Source organism: Protopterus annectens, chromosome 4.part0 (assembly GCF_019279795.1).
Source record: "Protopterus annectens isolate FY-2018-M chromosome 4.part0, PAN1.0, whole genome shotgun sequence".
NCBI classification, from domain to species: domain Eukaryota; kingdom Metazoa; phylum Chordata; order Ceratodontiformes; family Protopteridae; genus Protopterus; species Protopterus annectens.
This window is the reverse complement of record NC_056733.1, coordinates 1,794,486,009-1,794,499,827: the sequence shown is the minus strand read 5'-3', so window position 1 is coordinate 1,794,499,827 and position 13,819 is coordinate 1,794,486,009. Positions and strand designations below refer to the sequence as shown.

The following is a 13,819-nucleotide window of genomic DNA, read 5'->3' as shown; positions in this document are numbered from 1 at the left end:
TGAGTGTTGACTACTTAACTAGATGAACTACTTGAAACTTTAACAAGACATCTTTATTCCTCCCACAGGGAGGGCATCAGAGAGAAAGGGTCTCCTTGATCTGCTACCTAGTGATTTTATCTGGACTAATCCTTTGTACCCTTGTTTTTTGTTAGTCCTGTCAGTCTCTAGGTCACAGGTGGGATACCAGACTCGAGCCCTCTGGATTACCTGTATTTTTTGCCACCTTAGAAGTAGGTCTCAGCATAGGATTTAACTGGGCCTTATGCAACTTTAGTAAACCATAAGTAATTGGAATAGAAATAGTAGGAACCAGTAAGTAATTCCAGTAGTTATCAGTTTATTCATTAACATAAAATAGTGATATATCTCTGAACTGAAAAGTATCCTGACATGTAATGACACTAAACATCTGTTGTTGTATCATCGTTTTAATAATAATACTGTTTGTTAACCAGGTAGGACCACTGGGGAGACGGTCCCTTTTTAGGGGTAACTTGGGAGCATTGTCTGATTAACTGACTTATGAATGTTTTATGATTCTATGTTAACAAGGCCACTGAGTCTTGCGACCATTGCGCTTTGCCATTTCCCACCATAGACTGTACCTCTCTTCTCAAGGAGAATTTGTGAATAATTATTCAGTTATCCAGATCCTATTTGAAGGAATATGGTGCATCACCCTGCTTTTTCTGCTGTCCTAATTTCCCCAATTATCAGTGCCCACAGAGTAGAATGTCTCTGGTATATGTTTGTACCTTGCAGCATCTACAGACGTCAGGGGTGAATGTGAGATTTCCATCCATTTGTTCATGTTGCATTTGAATAGGCTTGGGGTGGAGCTTTGCTTCACATGAATCGGTGAGTCTGTTCCAGAGAGGGAGTAACCTCTGAGACACATACCTGCTCTTACATGTTTGGATTATCTCACAGACAAGGTTTAGATCATTAGATCAGGTAATTCTAGTGCTGTTGGTTTTGCAAATGTGTAACAGATCCACTAATGTTGGATCAGAGAATGCCTTGTAGGTTAGGCATAAGAATCACCCCTTGGTAAGCTATAGGAGACAAGAGTACAGGGACAGGGCTGTTAAGGTGGTCCTCAGAACATGTTATTTATACTGTGTATTCTTTTAGTGAGGAACTGCAAATGCCTGATCAGGTACATTCCAAAGGCTGCATTGTACTCTATTGGTCTAATGAGGATTAAGTATGCTGGGACAGTGATCACCTTAGATCTGGATGTCATGCCATTACTTATAATTTGTGTCATGTAGAAGAATTTTCTCACAACTCTGGGTATATGGCAAGCAAAGTTTAAGTTACTGTTTACCTGTGTACCAAAGTCCCTTACCACTGTGTCTGTTCTTAGGGGAGTGTTGTCAGTGTTGCAAGTTGCTGGGGTGATCATCTTCCCTAAGGGTATAATTTTGAATTTTTTTTTTCTTGCATTGAGTTTTAGGCCACTGTTCTGGCCCCCGTTATTTGTGTCAGATCCCCCTGGGGAATGTTTACATCTTTGGGGATTCAGTGATTGCACCCAGCTTACAGTCACCAGCAAATCTTGTCAGCCAAAGAACCCTCTACATTTGCCTTGACTTCAGAGAAGTATATTCCAAACAGGAGAGGTCCTTGTACCAAGCCCTGTGGAACACCACTAGTAACAAGCTTCTTAGTGGAGGTGCATCCCCCCCCACCCTACCTTAATATATCCTATCAGTGAGCCATTTGGCTATCCATTGTGTGACATAAGGATTTATACATAAATCTGTGAGCTTGTCTATAATACCGGAGTGATTTATTGGGTCAGATGTCTGCCAGGTTGCGGTAGGCAGCATGCACCATTTTGACCTCGTCCATGGCTCAAGTGATCTTGTCAATGAAGTCTTCCAGGTTTAGTAGGCATGACCTGCCCTTGGCAAACCACACTGTGATGAGTCCATTGTTCGAAGATATCCTGTGTCTTTGTTTATCAGGTCCACAGTAACACTTTCCATGACCTTGTATATAAGAGTAGTCAGACTTAAGGGTGTCTAGTTCCTTGGGTGTTTTGATGGTCCCCCTTTGTATAGAGGGATAATTGTAGTTTTCTATTCCCTAGGGACAAAGCCTGTCTGGAGGCTGTGGTTGAATAGAGCTTTTAGTGGGCCTAGCAGGTCATGTTTCAAGCTGTTTAGGAGGCATCCTGAGATATTATCAGGACCCACTAATGGAGTGTTTTTAGCTTTGGAGAGTGCAGTGAGAACCTGTTCTTTAAGTGATAGTTGGGGAGAAATTGTAGAAGGTATTTCCTAGGGGGGGTAACTGGGGGTGATGGAGCTTAATTTATTGGCCAGCAAATGTGCTATATCCTTCAGTTCAGTATGGATAGGAGATTCCATTTACTATCATGTCAGCACACTGTTGGTTGATTCCCTTAATGTTGCATACATAACTGAAAAATGCCTTATGGTTATCCCTAGCCTGGGAGGCTATTTTTACTTAATGTTGGCTTTGTTGGACTTGACTAGTCCCCTGAGTTGCTTGTTGAGACTGTCAAGAGAGTTATTTGTCTGTTGGGCATAGTCCCCTCCTATTCTTGGACAGGATTTTCTTTCTTTTGCTGTACAACCTATTTATACTGGGTCCACGAAGGGGCTTCTCTCTGGAGTTTTCCCCTAAGTTTATTTAAGTTTGGTACTGTTGTTTTTAATGTAGTTACTTACATGCTTGTACAGGGCTTCCATAAACACTTCCTTATAGACCAGTGTTCTCTGAGTTTGAGGGGCTTCGAGTTTAGTTGTGCCATAACTTAAAAGGTATGTGTAGCCTTGGAGAAGTTCTTAGTTACTGAGGTTTGCTGAGAATTCAGGCTTTGTATTTTTTTCAAGGATGATGACATCGTGATCTGATCTGACTAGTGAGGGCATTACGATAGGTGAAGGTGCAGCATTCCCTCATATTAATAAGTAGCAGATCCAGGATAATTTGCACCCCTAACAGGTGTGCAGACTAGCTGTTTCAGTGTGTTTACACTGACAAAATCCAGGAATCTTTGAGCCTGCATGTTAGTGGTTGTATATGTACCACATTTTTTATTTATCATTTATTTACTGAGAAAGTCCGACTTGGAACGAAGCCAATTTTCAGCGGAGGCCTGGGGAGAAACGCTTCAGACGCATGTTTTTGTAACGTGGGAGGAAACCAGAGCATCTGGATGAAACCCACACGAATGCAGGGAGGATATGCAGACTCCACACAGAAGGCACCCCAGCCAAGAATCGAACCAGAGAACCTCTTGCTGTGAGGTGACAGCGCAAACGCTGCACCACTGCGCCGTCTATGATGAAACAGTTGAAGTCGACCATGAATTTGATGTTGGGCTTAATGGTGAGTGACTCCAGTGCATTCAAGTACCTGGAATGGTTATCCTGGGTGATAAACTGGGACCTATAGCTAGGAAGTATATAGTTTGGGATCTACCATTCATCTATTTACCTAAGGTTATTTAGACATGGATTAACTCAATCATGTCATATTATTTGACCAATCTTGATATGTGCTTATTTTGTAGGTAGATTGATATACCTCCACCTCTTGTCCCTTCTTGTGCGGTAGCTGGTCTAACTTTGTGGAAAGCATTAAAGCCTTGCAGTGATGGGTGCCTTCTGTGGTTTTAAATCATGTCTCAGTAACTGCACAGATGTCAACACTCTCCAGAGTGAGGAGTGCTTCCAGGAAGTGGAGCTTCTTGTTAAGATACCTAGCATTGAGCAGTAACAACTTTAGTTCATCTTAAGTACAATTTACTATTTCAGAAGGTTTATCAGACTGACATTGCATAAAAAGGTACTATAGAGGTTGACAATGTTTTGGCCTATATCCCAAAGAATAGTAAGGACAGGTGCAGACCATCCCTAGCAAAGCAGTAGTGGTCTATCAGTCGTGTCCTCCCAAGCCGACAGATATTGGACCCCCTTAGAATGACACCAGTTTGTTTGCGTCTTTCGGCTTTTCCCGGTTAGGGGTCGCCACAGCGGAACTCCGGTCCGCTAATGATTGGTAGTGGATTTTTACGTCCCTGGTTACCAGCCCTGACGCACAACCTTCAACGAAGGCACGCCCCATTCACGTATGCCTCCACACAGAAGACGTTGTAGCTGAGAATCGAACGGGACACCGTCTTGCTGTGAGGCGACAAACGCTACCACAGCACCACCACCACAGTATCTTAGAATGACACCAGTAATTAAGTCAATTGTTAGTCAGTTGTCATCTATTTATATTGTGGTATCATCCTTGGCGAAGGTAGAGTGGTGCTCATTGATGGGCTCATACCTATCTGAGGGGCACATTCTGAAACTCTTCTGTTTCTCTTTATGTAGTCCCAGGAGGTACATCTAAGGTAATAAACACCCACATGGACTATTTGAGTCATACTGGTATTTGTGGTTCAGTGTTTTGTTTTTTGTGTGTGTGCGCGTGTGTATGTCTCTTTGCCCCAATAGGCATCTGTGTGTGAGTGAGTGCTGGTGGATCCTTGCCCCAATAGGCATCTCACTGTGACAGCCTCCATGCTTGGCCTGGTGAGTGGGGTGTCTCACAATAGTCTCTCCAGTGAACAATATATTGGGTTGTGTGGTAGTTTGCCTTAAGGTCTTAGAGGTTGAGACATTGTGAAATGTGGTTGTGTGTGTGTGTCCTGGGAAGTGCTGTCTTTGTAGAGTGTTTGGAAGGTTGCTGAAGACAGCATGTGGGAGACCTTTGAGGTTTGGATAAATTATATTTAAGAGCCTCAGCATATGTGAGTTTCTGTCTGATCCATAGTAGGTGTAGAGTGTGTGTGTGTGTGTTAGTTACTGGAAACCTGTTTTGTGATATCAGTGCCTGTATGTGACAGCTTTATCTCCAAAGACAATGTAATTACATATCTTGCATACTAGTCAGTCTGTGGAAGAATAAGGTGGCTGTAAACATGAGCCAATTGCTACGTTGTTTCAGGATGCCCAATTTCACCAGGCTGGCTACAGAAACCATAGGAAAGTGCTAATCCATGGCTGCAATTCCTCCTTTTTGTAATCTGAGAAGGACCGTGCAAGAACTAAATTTGGAGTTGTTTGGCTGGGGGGGAGAGGTCTACGATTGAACTAAAACACTCTATGGGGTAAATGCTTCTCATCGGTAAACTAGCTGTTTTAAACTCCGCTAGATACTTGAGAAAACAGATGAAGTTTTATATGGAAAATTACAAATGTAGGTATCTATGTCTGTACGAGGCACTACAAACTACTACTGCACACCTCAGCACAGTTTTATAAGAGATGTGCTAGAGAGGAATCCAATCAGTAAACGGTAAAAATTAAATACAAGTGTATAGAAGGCTTAGATCCTACAGCAATCCACAATTCTCTCACTATTGTGAGTGGTACAGTAAGACTAAGGTCCCCAGGACAAGTAAAATACAGTAAAAATGTATTAAATAACACTGATCCTGCTGCAGTTCTCAATTAGCTCACTATTGCTGGTGAGTCTACAAGACTACAGCCCTCCAACCAAATAAAACACAAATAGTAGAAATGTAATAAGTGAGGCTCAGATCCTGCAGCAACTCAATTCCCACACTACTGTGAGGGCTACTACAAGAGTAAGGTCTGAGACCAAGTTAAAAATGCAGACAGTTCAATTTTGGTTAAAACAATAGAAAATGCAGAAAAGAACAATACACGTTTCAGATTTCCTAACCATCATTGTTACATGGTGATCAAAAGAGAGAGAGTTTTTAACCCAGGTTCCAAGGTCTCTTAAGCCACTGCAAAATGAAAATATAGTTAAGTTCAGTAAAGATTTTTGTTTAATTTGTTTTACAGAGGGTGCCACATTTTTCTTTTTTATAAGCTTAATATAGAACTTATAAAAAATAAAATGAATCGTATTGCCTTCTGCATTTATATTCGGATACGTAAAATGCATCAGTCTGCATGACTTTGTCTTTGGAAAAAGAGTGTTATCTTCACTTTTGACTGCTATTTCTGTTCAAGTCTTTAAAAAGATTATGAATGAAAAGAGGACCCATTTACTTGCCTTGTTTTTTGCTACTTTGAGCCCTTTTTTACTTCCCTTTACTTTTGTTGTTGGCATACAGGCGCATGCTGAAGATGCACTTCACTTCATGTTCCTGCATTTGGGCTACAGCATCTAGTGTTGGGCACAAAAGTTGTGTTCAAAGGGCAAAAAACAAATTAGTGCCCCATCTCCTTGGATTACATTGAGCAAATCAGAAGCTTCACAAGAAAAAGATGCAAAGCTTCCTTATGGGATCTGCCTTGCCCAGCAGGAGTCCTAACACTGCTTCCATGTTGCACTTTAACAGCAGCCCTTTAGCAGTGTGCCATGCCCTATCCTGACTCAGGCCAGTGAAAAAGTTTGACTATAATGTGGAAGCAGGTCCCATCCATTAAAGTCTCCCCTCTTGTGATTAAAAAGCTATAGATATGGGTACATGGGCCAAGTCCTGTCCCCAACCCAACAAAGGAAAGACCCCATTATAGTGGTTGAATTGTTTATTGTAATTGGCATTATCCTCACTGAACCGGAGGCCATTGTCAACCTCTTGGCTGACAGGTTCAGCTCAACCCCGCCCCCACTCCCCCTTGACAGTCCAAAGTAAATACAGCATACCACACTCACCCCAACTGTTATTTGAAACAGATCATCAGTGCACTTTACAAAGCCAAAAACATTGCATCAGTGGGCCTTGATAACATCCCAGATGCTTCCTAAATAGCATAAAACATGACTTTTCTGGTCCACTTGAATCACTTTTCAACTATAGCCTATAGTCAGTTTTTGTGCCTAAGGAATGGAAGATGGCTACAGTCATTCCCTGCACAAAGAAGATCCAACCACTGATTGGGTAACTACAGGCCCATAAGTCTGACCAGCTTCATATGTAAGGCTATGGAAAGAATCATCATGGACATAAGGATAGAGGTATCCTGTAAACACTGGATCCATCACAGTTCGGCTTTGTTAAAGGAAGGTCATGCCTATTAAATCTGATGGACGACTTTGAGAGGGTCATAAAAGCAATGGATGTGGCCAAGACTGTGCACAGCTTACTTTGACCTAGCCATGGCTTTTGATACAATAGCCCACTCTGTCTTTATAGACAAGCTCACTAAATGGAGTATAAACCATTTTTTATTACCCACTGGATAGCCAGATGGCTCACTGATAAGACCCAGGCGAACAAAATAGGTGAGGCCACCTCCACCAAGAGGCCAGTCACTACTGGAGTCCCCCCCCAGCTCTGTACTGGGCCTTCTCCTTTTTGGCATCATATTTCCCTGAAGTGGAAGCAAGCGCTGAAGGTTTAAGGCTAAGTTTGCAGATGATTGCAAGCTGGGGGATTGCCATCAACTCCCCTGCAAGCCACTAACCAGTCTTCAACAAGGTCAGTCTGTGATTAACAAATGGTGCCAAAGTTATGGTCTTAAATTCAATGCTTAGAAATGCATAATTTTACCATCTGGGAAGTTAACCATCCCGGCTAATTACCATGTTGATAGTATGCCCCTAAGAGTCAAACCCAGTGGTCAGGGATCTGGATATGCACATAGACAGTAGCCTTACCTTTGACCACCATGTGATCACAGTGGTGAGGGAATCCTTTTATGTTGCTTAACTTGTAAATAAGGGCATGGTGTGGCATCTAGGCCCAAAGAGGTCATTATCCCACTATACTCTGCCCTTATCAGACAATTCATAGAGTACAGTGCTCCCTTCAGTATGTACCTGACCAAGCATATGTAGTAACTAGAGTGACTTCAGAGTTTCTTTACCAAAAAAAAAAAAATAGAAAGTGTAACAAACTTGCCTTAAGCACAGCCCCTTAAAGCCCTTTCCCTGTACTTGGTTTCATTTAGATTGCTGAGGGGTGGTCTGTGCCAAACTTACAAGACATCCACAACCCCAACACTTTTGAATCTCCTGCGTAAAATCTCCTGCATATTTGTAAGTCAAGCAGTACCAAAAATAGAAGGCCTAGAGACATAGATTTTATCTGTGACTTAAACAGAACATGTTGGAGAGACAGATGTGTGTCCCAGAGACTATCCCCCCTAAGGAACCAGCTTCGCATCCATGTGAAGGTGAGTTTCTGTTTCTTAATTTAAGTGCAGCCTAGAACAGTGAATAGGGAATAGGAAATTTATACTGTGCTTGGCACCTGTGACCCTTATGAGCAGGGGTAGCTTATAAATGCCTGACCTTCGGTGTCCTTTTTGGATACAGGATGTTATTCTTTTGGGGAAACTTGGCTCTGCTTAGAAAGACACCCCCCAGGTTCTTAGCCTAGTAACAATCTGTGAACTGTTGCCTACACCTGCTTCTCCCTCACCAAATCCTGTCATACTCTAGGTCATCATTCCTACTTATCTTAACTGTGAGACTTGTGCATGCTCTTGTGAAGCTTAAAGCACAGTAACTAGCACTTCCATCTGTATGGTTATGGAGAGTGGGGGCAGCTTACTGGAGTTACCAGTTCTTTTTTTTTCCCCTTTTCCCCCCTCCCACATTTTCTGATGCCTCTGTTTGTAATACCAATACCCATACTAGTAACAATGGCTTCTCAGGACCAAGCTTTCCCTTTCAAAGTATTGCAATAGCTGTATATGTGACATAAATTTTTCAGTGCCTTACTGAGTACTGATGCAGTTTATGATGTCATATCTGCCCCAAGGGTTAACCTGATTTCATCTCGACAGACTGCAGTCTTCCAGCATCACCTACAGCTCATATTGGGCTAACTCCAAAATATCGGCATTGGTGGACTACAGTTTTTGTAAGCTTACCTTTCCATTGCCAGTAATGGTCTTTGCAGCTGGTGTTTATGCACATTTTTCAGATTCCAGTGGGACTGCTTGCACCAGTTTTGGTAAACTGCCTAACAAGAAGACCTTGAAACATAGCTTGTGGGCTTGCTGAGTCATTAAGGACCAAACTCCAAGCCAATCCAAAAAGCATGCAGCGATCTCTCTGTACACCAGGAAGCTTCAGAAAGAACTGTTTTGTCATTGGACTCCCAAGAGCCCTCCCCAAAAAAACCCAGAAAGACCACTCACAAGTTCAAGCATACAGATTTTACCCTTTTGCTTCCTGCCACAGATCTAATTAAGGATAAGGAAAACGATTCTCCAAGATCACCCTTTGATTACCTCATGTTTGAAAGAATTTTTAGTATGGTACAAACCCCATTTCTTCCCATTGTAGGCTGTAGCAGGAGTACAGGTGCACCCACTTAATGATTGTGGGTGGTCCCTTCCTTGGAGGATAAGTTAGACTCCACCGAGGTAGCATGGGACAACCCTGCTATAGATGCATTTCCCAGAAAAGTAAATAGGATCTTTTGCCTAGCAAAGATTTGTGCCATTTGGTCATATCAGACTGTGTCCATTCCCATAGTAAAGAAGGCTTGGGAAACAAGAAACCTCTTAAATTTATCACATATTAACTAGGCAATCATACAGTTATATAAATGAAAACAAACCATATTGACGTAATTGTAGTTGCAAACGTTAAGTATCACTTATCTATTCAGTCATTACATAGCTCATTCAATTCCTGCCTTCTTTTAAACCTCTTTCCTCCTTTGCATGTATTCTCCCACAATTCCCATTTTCTATATATAAATTGATCCTACCCTTTTCTAAAGATCCCAATTCCAGATGTTTTACCTTTGTTACTATAGTCACTACTTCTAGTAAAGTTGGTTTAGAATTTGATTTTCATTTTCTAGTAATTGTTTTTTTGGCAGCCACAATAATTAGACTCAACAAGGCTTTTACTATATATGTAGGCAATTCCAATTCTCTGTCATTGCTCAAAAAAATATTTCCTTAGTTACACCAGTTTGCTCATCCAGTATCTCTGGTAGAGCAGTCTGCAGAGAATCTTTAATCCCTGCCAACTCATTACACTCCCAGAAAATATGTTCCCAGTTACCTCTTTCTTCCCCATCACACTTCCATTTGCTGTGTACCTAAAGAGAAACTCTTTGGAGTCTATTTGGGGTACAAAAATACCTGTGTAAGCACTTCCAAGCTAAGATCCTGAATCTTCTAGACTTTGTTGCATATTTGTGAGACATACATATATCACCAATTGTTTCTTCATGAATTGCTTACTTATCCAGTCTTTTCTCAATCCTTTCTATAACCCCCTCTTATTTATTCTTATTAACAATGGCTTCTGTTCTAAATTCTACTAAAAACTCTTACCAGTGCTGGTCTTTCACTTAGGATCCCCTATCTCTTTCTCTTTGCCAATAATCTGTCAAGCCTTGATATGGAAGGCAATCGCTATCCCACAGTCCAAATAAATTCTTGGCCTGTTCCCATTCTATTACCTTTTCCTCTCTAATTATTTGCTCCCAATACCTTTGTTCTTTTACCAGTTTTCTCCAGTAAATTCCAGCCCCTTCTTGCCTATTGCTTGTATCCGTAATTGCAGTAATCCCTATCGACAGAATCTCCTTTCTCAGTTCCCATGTTGGCTTAGTTCCTAGAATATGTTCTACTATATAAATATAATGTTTTGCATGGTTATTGTTGTTCTCCTTAAGGATCTGCATCCATTATCCCAGTCTGTCATCATTACTTGAGCGTCCATTTTCCACTTTGAATTATAGGCTTCTGCCTGCTTGTGCTATGTATAGGAACCTTGACTGTGTAGCTCTGAAATATCCCTTCAAATCGAGCAATCCCAAACCCTTGGACGAATCAGCTTATCCCACTTGCCTCTTGCTGTCTTCCCCTCCCAGATAAAAATCCTTCACCTTTTTATTAGTTGCTATCCACAGCTTCTCCTGTAGTTCATAAAAATATGCCTGATCTCTGTATAAAACTAAAGGGACTAAAAACATTTTATTTTACTATCCATATCCATATAACGGATCTTCAGTTGTTTTAACGTCATTAGTTTTGTATATCAAAAAGATTTGAAACTGCCTCAAAATGACCATCTCAGTTACCCAGAAAATAACTCAATGTAACTGCACCTCTCTTGTCTTTGTACCTCACATGCTATTGATGACTGCAGTATGGGAAGAGTTCAGCCCCACTCAGGACGGGTTCACTTCAGATTATAGAGTTTCTGAAATCTCCAAACTCATATGATCGAGTTTTCAGAGAGACAAACATCTGAAGGGAGGTTAAATAAATTGTGTTACTACCTTAAGTGAGGGATTTTGCATGGGGGCAAGCTGCCTGCACCCCTGCTACTTCAATATACGAAGTCCGAAATTGTGCTACAGCGGGGAACAGGGGAATCTCCCATTCCGCAGTGTCTACAGAAGCACGGAATGGGAGATTTCTCTTTTCCCCATTGTAGTGCGATCTCGGAGTTGGTATATTTAAGTAGGGGGGGGTGCAGGGGGGGCTTGCCCCCCTGCAAAAACATTTGCAAATCTGTTGTTTTTTTTTTTTTTTTTATGTTCACTTCTGATGTTCAAGTTTCTGAAAACTCGAACATATGGTCTCGATCATATGAATGTCGAGAGTTCAGAAACTTGATCATCTGAAGTGATTCCCTCAGGATATCTAGCACTCTAGAATTCCAGGCAGATGGCTAGATGTGTGCCTGTGATGCAATTCTTAGGCATTTTGAGTGATACTGTGGCAGAGCACCTTCTATTCTAACCTCGTGCTTTGACAGTTGTACTTGGTTGTAGCTAAAGCTTTACTCTCAGATCCAGTTTTATGGTAAGTACCCCTACCTTTCATTTTCAATGTGTTGAGTAGTGTTTGCCTTTCATTTATGTATAAACATATCTGCCATAACATTTTATTTGTCTACCTTTAGGTGGAAAATGGCTGATTTCTGAAAGTGGAGCACTGAATATCACAAACGTAGTATTTGCTGACCGCGGAAGGTACACATGCATTGTTCTAAACCCCGTTGGCCGTAACAACTACACAGTCACCTTGAGAGTTACTTTTACCACAGGAGATATGGGCATCTACTACATGATTGTCTGCCTTATTACTTTTGCCATCACTCTTGTCCTGAACATCACTCGGCTCTGCATGATGAGCAGCCATCTCCGTAAGACAGAAAAGGCCATCAATGAGTTCTTTAGAACAGAGGGAGCTGAGAAGCTGCAGAAGGCTTTTGAAATTGCAAAGCGTATTCCTATCATCACTTCTGCTAAAACACTTGAGTTAGCCAAGGTCACCCAGTTTAAGACCATGGAGTTTGCAAGACACATAGAAGAACTAGCAAGGAGTGTCCCATTGCCGCCTCTTATTCTGAATTGTCGTGCTTTTGTTGAAGATATGTTTGAGGCTGTGCGAGTAGATGACCCTGATGAAGCTGCTGAGGAGAACAAAGAAAGCCAAGCTGTAGGAGGTGCTGCAGCGGTTTATACAATTACTTCAGAGATGCAGAGAAGGAGTTCTCCAGCTGGAGATTCAGATGATGGCTCTGTAGGTGAACAGGGGAAAGAGATAGCTGTCCAGGTTTCTGTCCACCCTCCAAATCAAAGCCTAGATACCATTTCACGTAGTAGTGGCCAGTCAGAGTCAAAAGAAGAAGTAATCACAAACCTAAATCTTAGTAAAAATGCAAACACCATATAAAGCTTTATGCCCACTATTTCTTACAGTGTTCAGTAGAGCATTAATGTGATAGGCTGGTCCAGTCATTGAGATGAAGCTCTTGTCATGAAGTATTGAAAGATTCTCGCTCAAAAGATCCAGAAAGTTTTCACAGTGCACAAACTAGTACAGAAAGCTGGCATTCTGTATTTTCCTGATTGTATATTCTGATGCCTTTTTGTCTTGCTTGTTGTGTTTAGGTGTGAAAGTAAAGGTTACAGTTGTTTCTAGCTAAGTAATCTTGCATAAAACATCCTTTATGACTCCTGTGTGCACTTTCATAATGTGAGTACTCAGCCCTTGTTTTCAGTTGCAAAAGGTAGCATCAGACTGCAAGTCAAAAGACTGCACATATTTGTATGGGGTTTACTAATCTCGTCATTTTTGCACCATTCCATACAATGATTCTGTCACAACAGTAGTCATATTTTCCTGCATATCCTTTACCTGCATTACTTTTGCTTAAAAGCTCTGCAGAGCAACATTATTGATTTTCTGTGAGTGTTATCAGTATTTGAATATAAATGAAGAATTGTATGTGTTCACTAAGTTGACTTTTGTTGGATTGTAATAAGCATATTTATTGTGATGTGCTTTTTGTTGTATATTGCTGGCTTGCTTTTGTTGAGACAATCGTGTTAATTGTAGTGTTGATTCCCTTTTGGAAGGAACACTTGTTTAGCCTGGGTGCTAAAGAATGTTTAAAGGAACATAACATAAAAATGTATGTCAGTGAAAAACGTCATGGGACATATGCAAGGAGTGCTTAGAATGATTAGTTGTGTTCAGTAGTTTGCTTCCTAATAATTTGAGAGTAACTGTACATTGAATAGGGCTGAATAAAAACTGCACATTGGCCCTGTATTAGTAGCACATGACGTAGGAGGATGTTAGAGACTTGATCCTGCAGGCATTGAATCATCAGACAGAAAACTTCTATGCTGAACCATGCACAGCAGATAAGTTCTTGAATCAGGATGTTTAGTTGGTAGGTGAACTCAAGGTCGCAGACTGAGAGCTCTTGTGTTACCAGCCAAACCACTTGATTCAGTAATTTCCTTGTAGGTGTATGTCTTCTCATGAAGAAGTTATGCTTTTGGAGATTGGAACTAATGTTGTTTGCAATAAAGATGCTGAAACATAAGAAGTTATGCTTTTGTAGCGGGGGTCTCAAACTCAAAAGAATG

At 41.2% G+C, this 13,819-nt stretch overlaps 1 protein-coding gene across 1 annotated transcript in view; it reads left to right on the top strand.

Moving 5' to 3' along the window:
* MFAP3 (microfibril associated protein 3) overlaps positions 1-13,167 on the top strand; it is a 312,681-nt gene extending 299,514 nt beyond the window's left edge. Inside the window, exon 3 of the mRNA XM_044069487.1 lies at positions 11,839-13,167. Coding sequence (XP_043925422.1) covers positions 11,839-12,614 — 776 coding nt within the window. The 3' untranslated portion in view covers positions 12,615-13,167. The remainder of the gene's footprint in view (positions 1-11,838) is intronic.
* Positions 13,168-13,819: the final 652 nt, after the last annotated feature.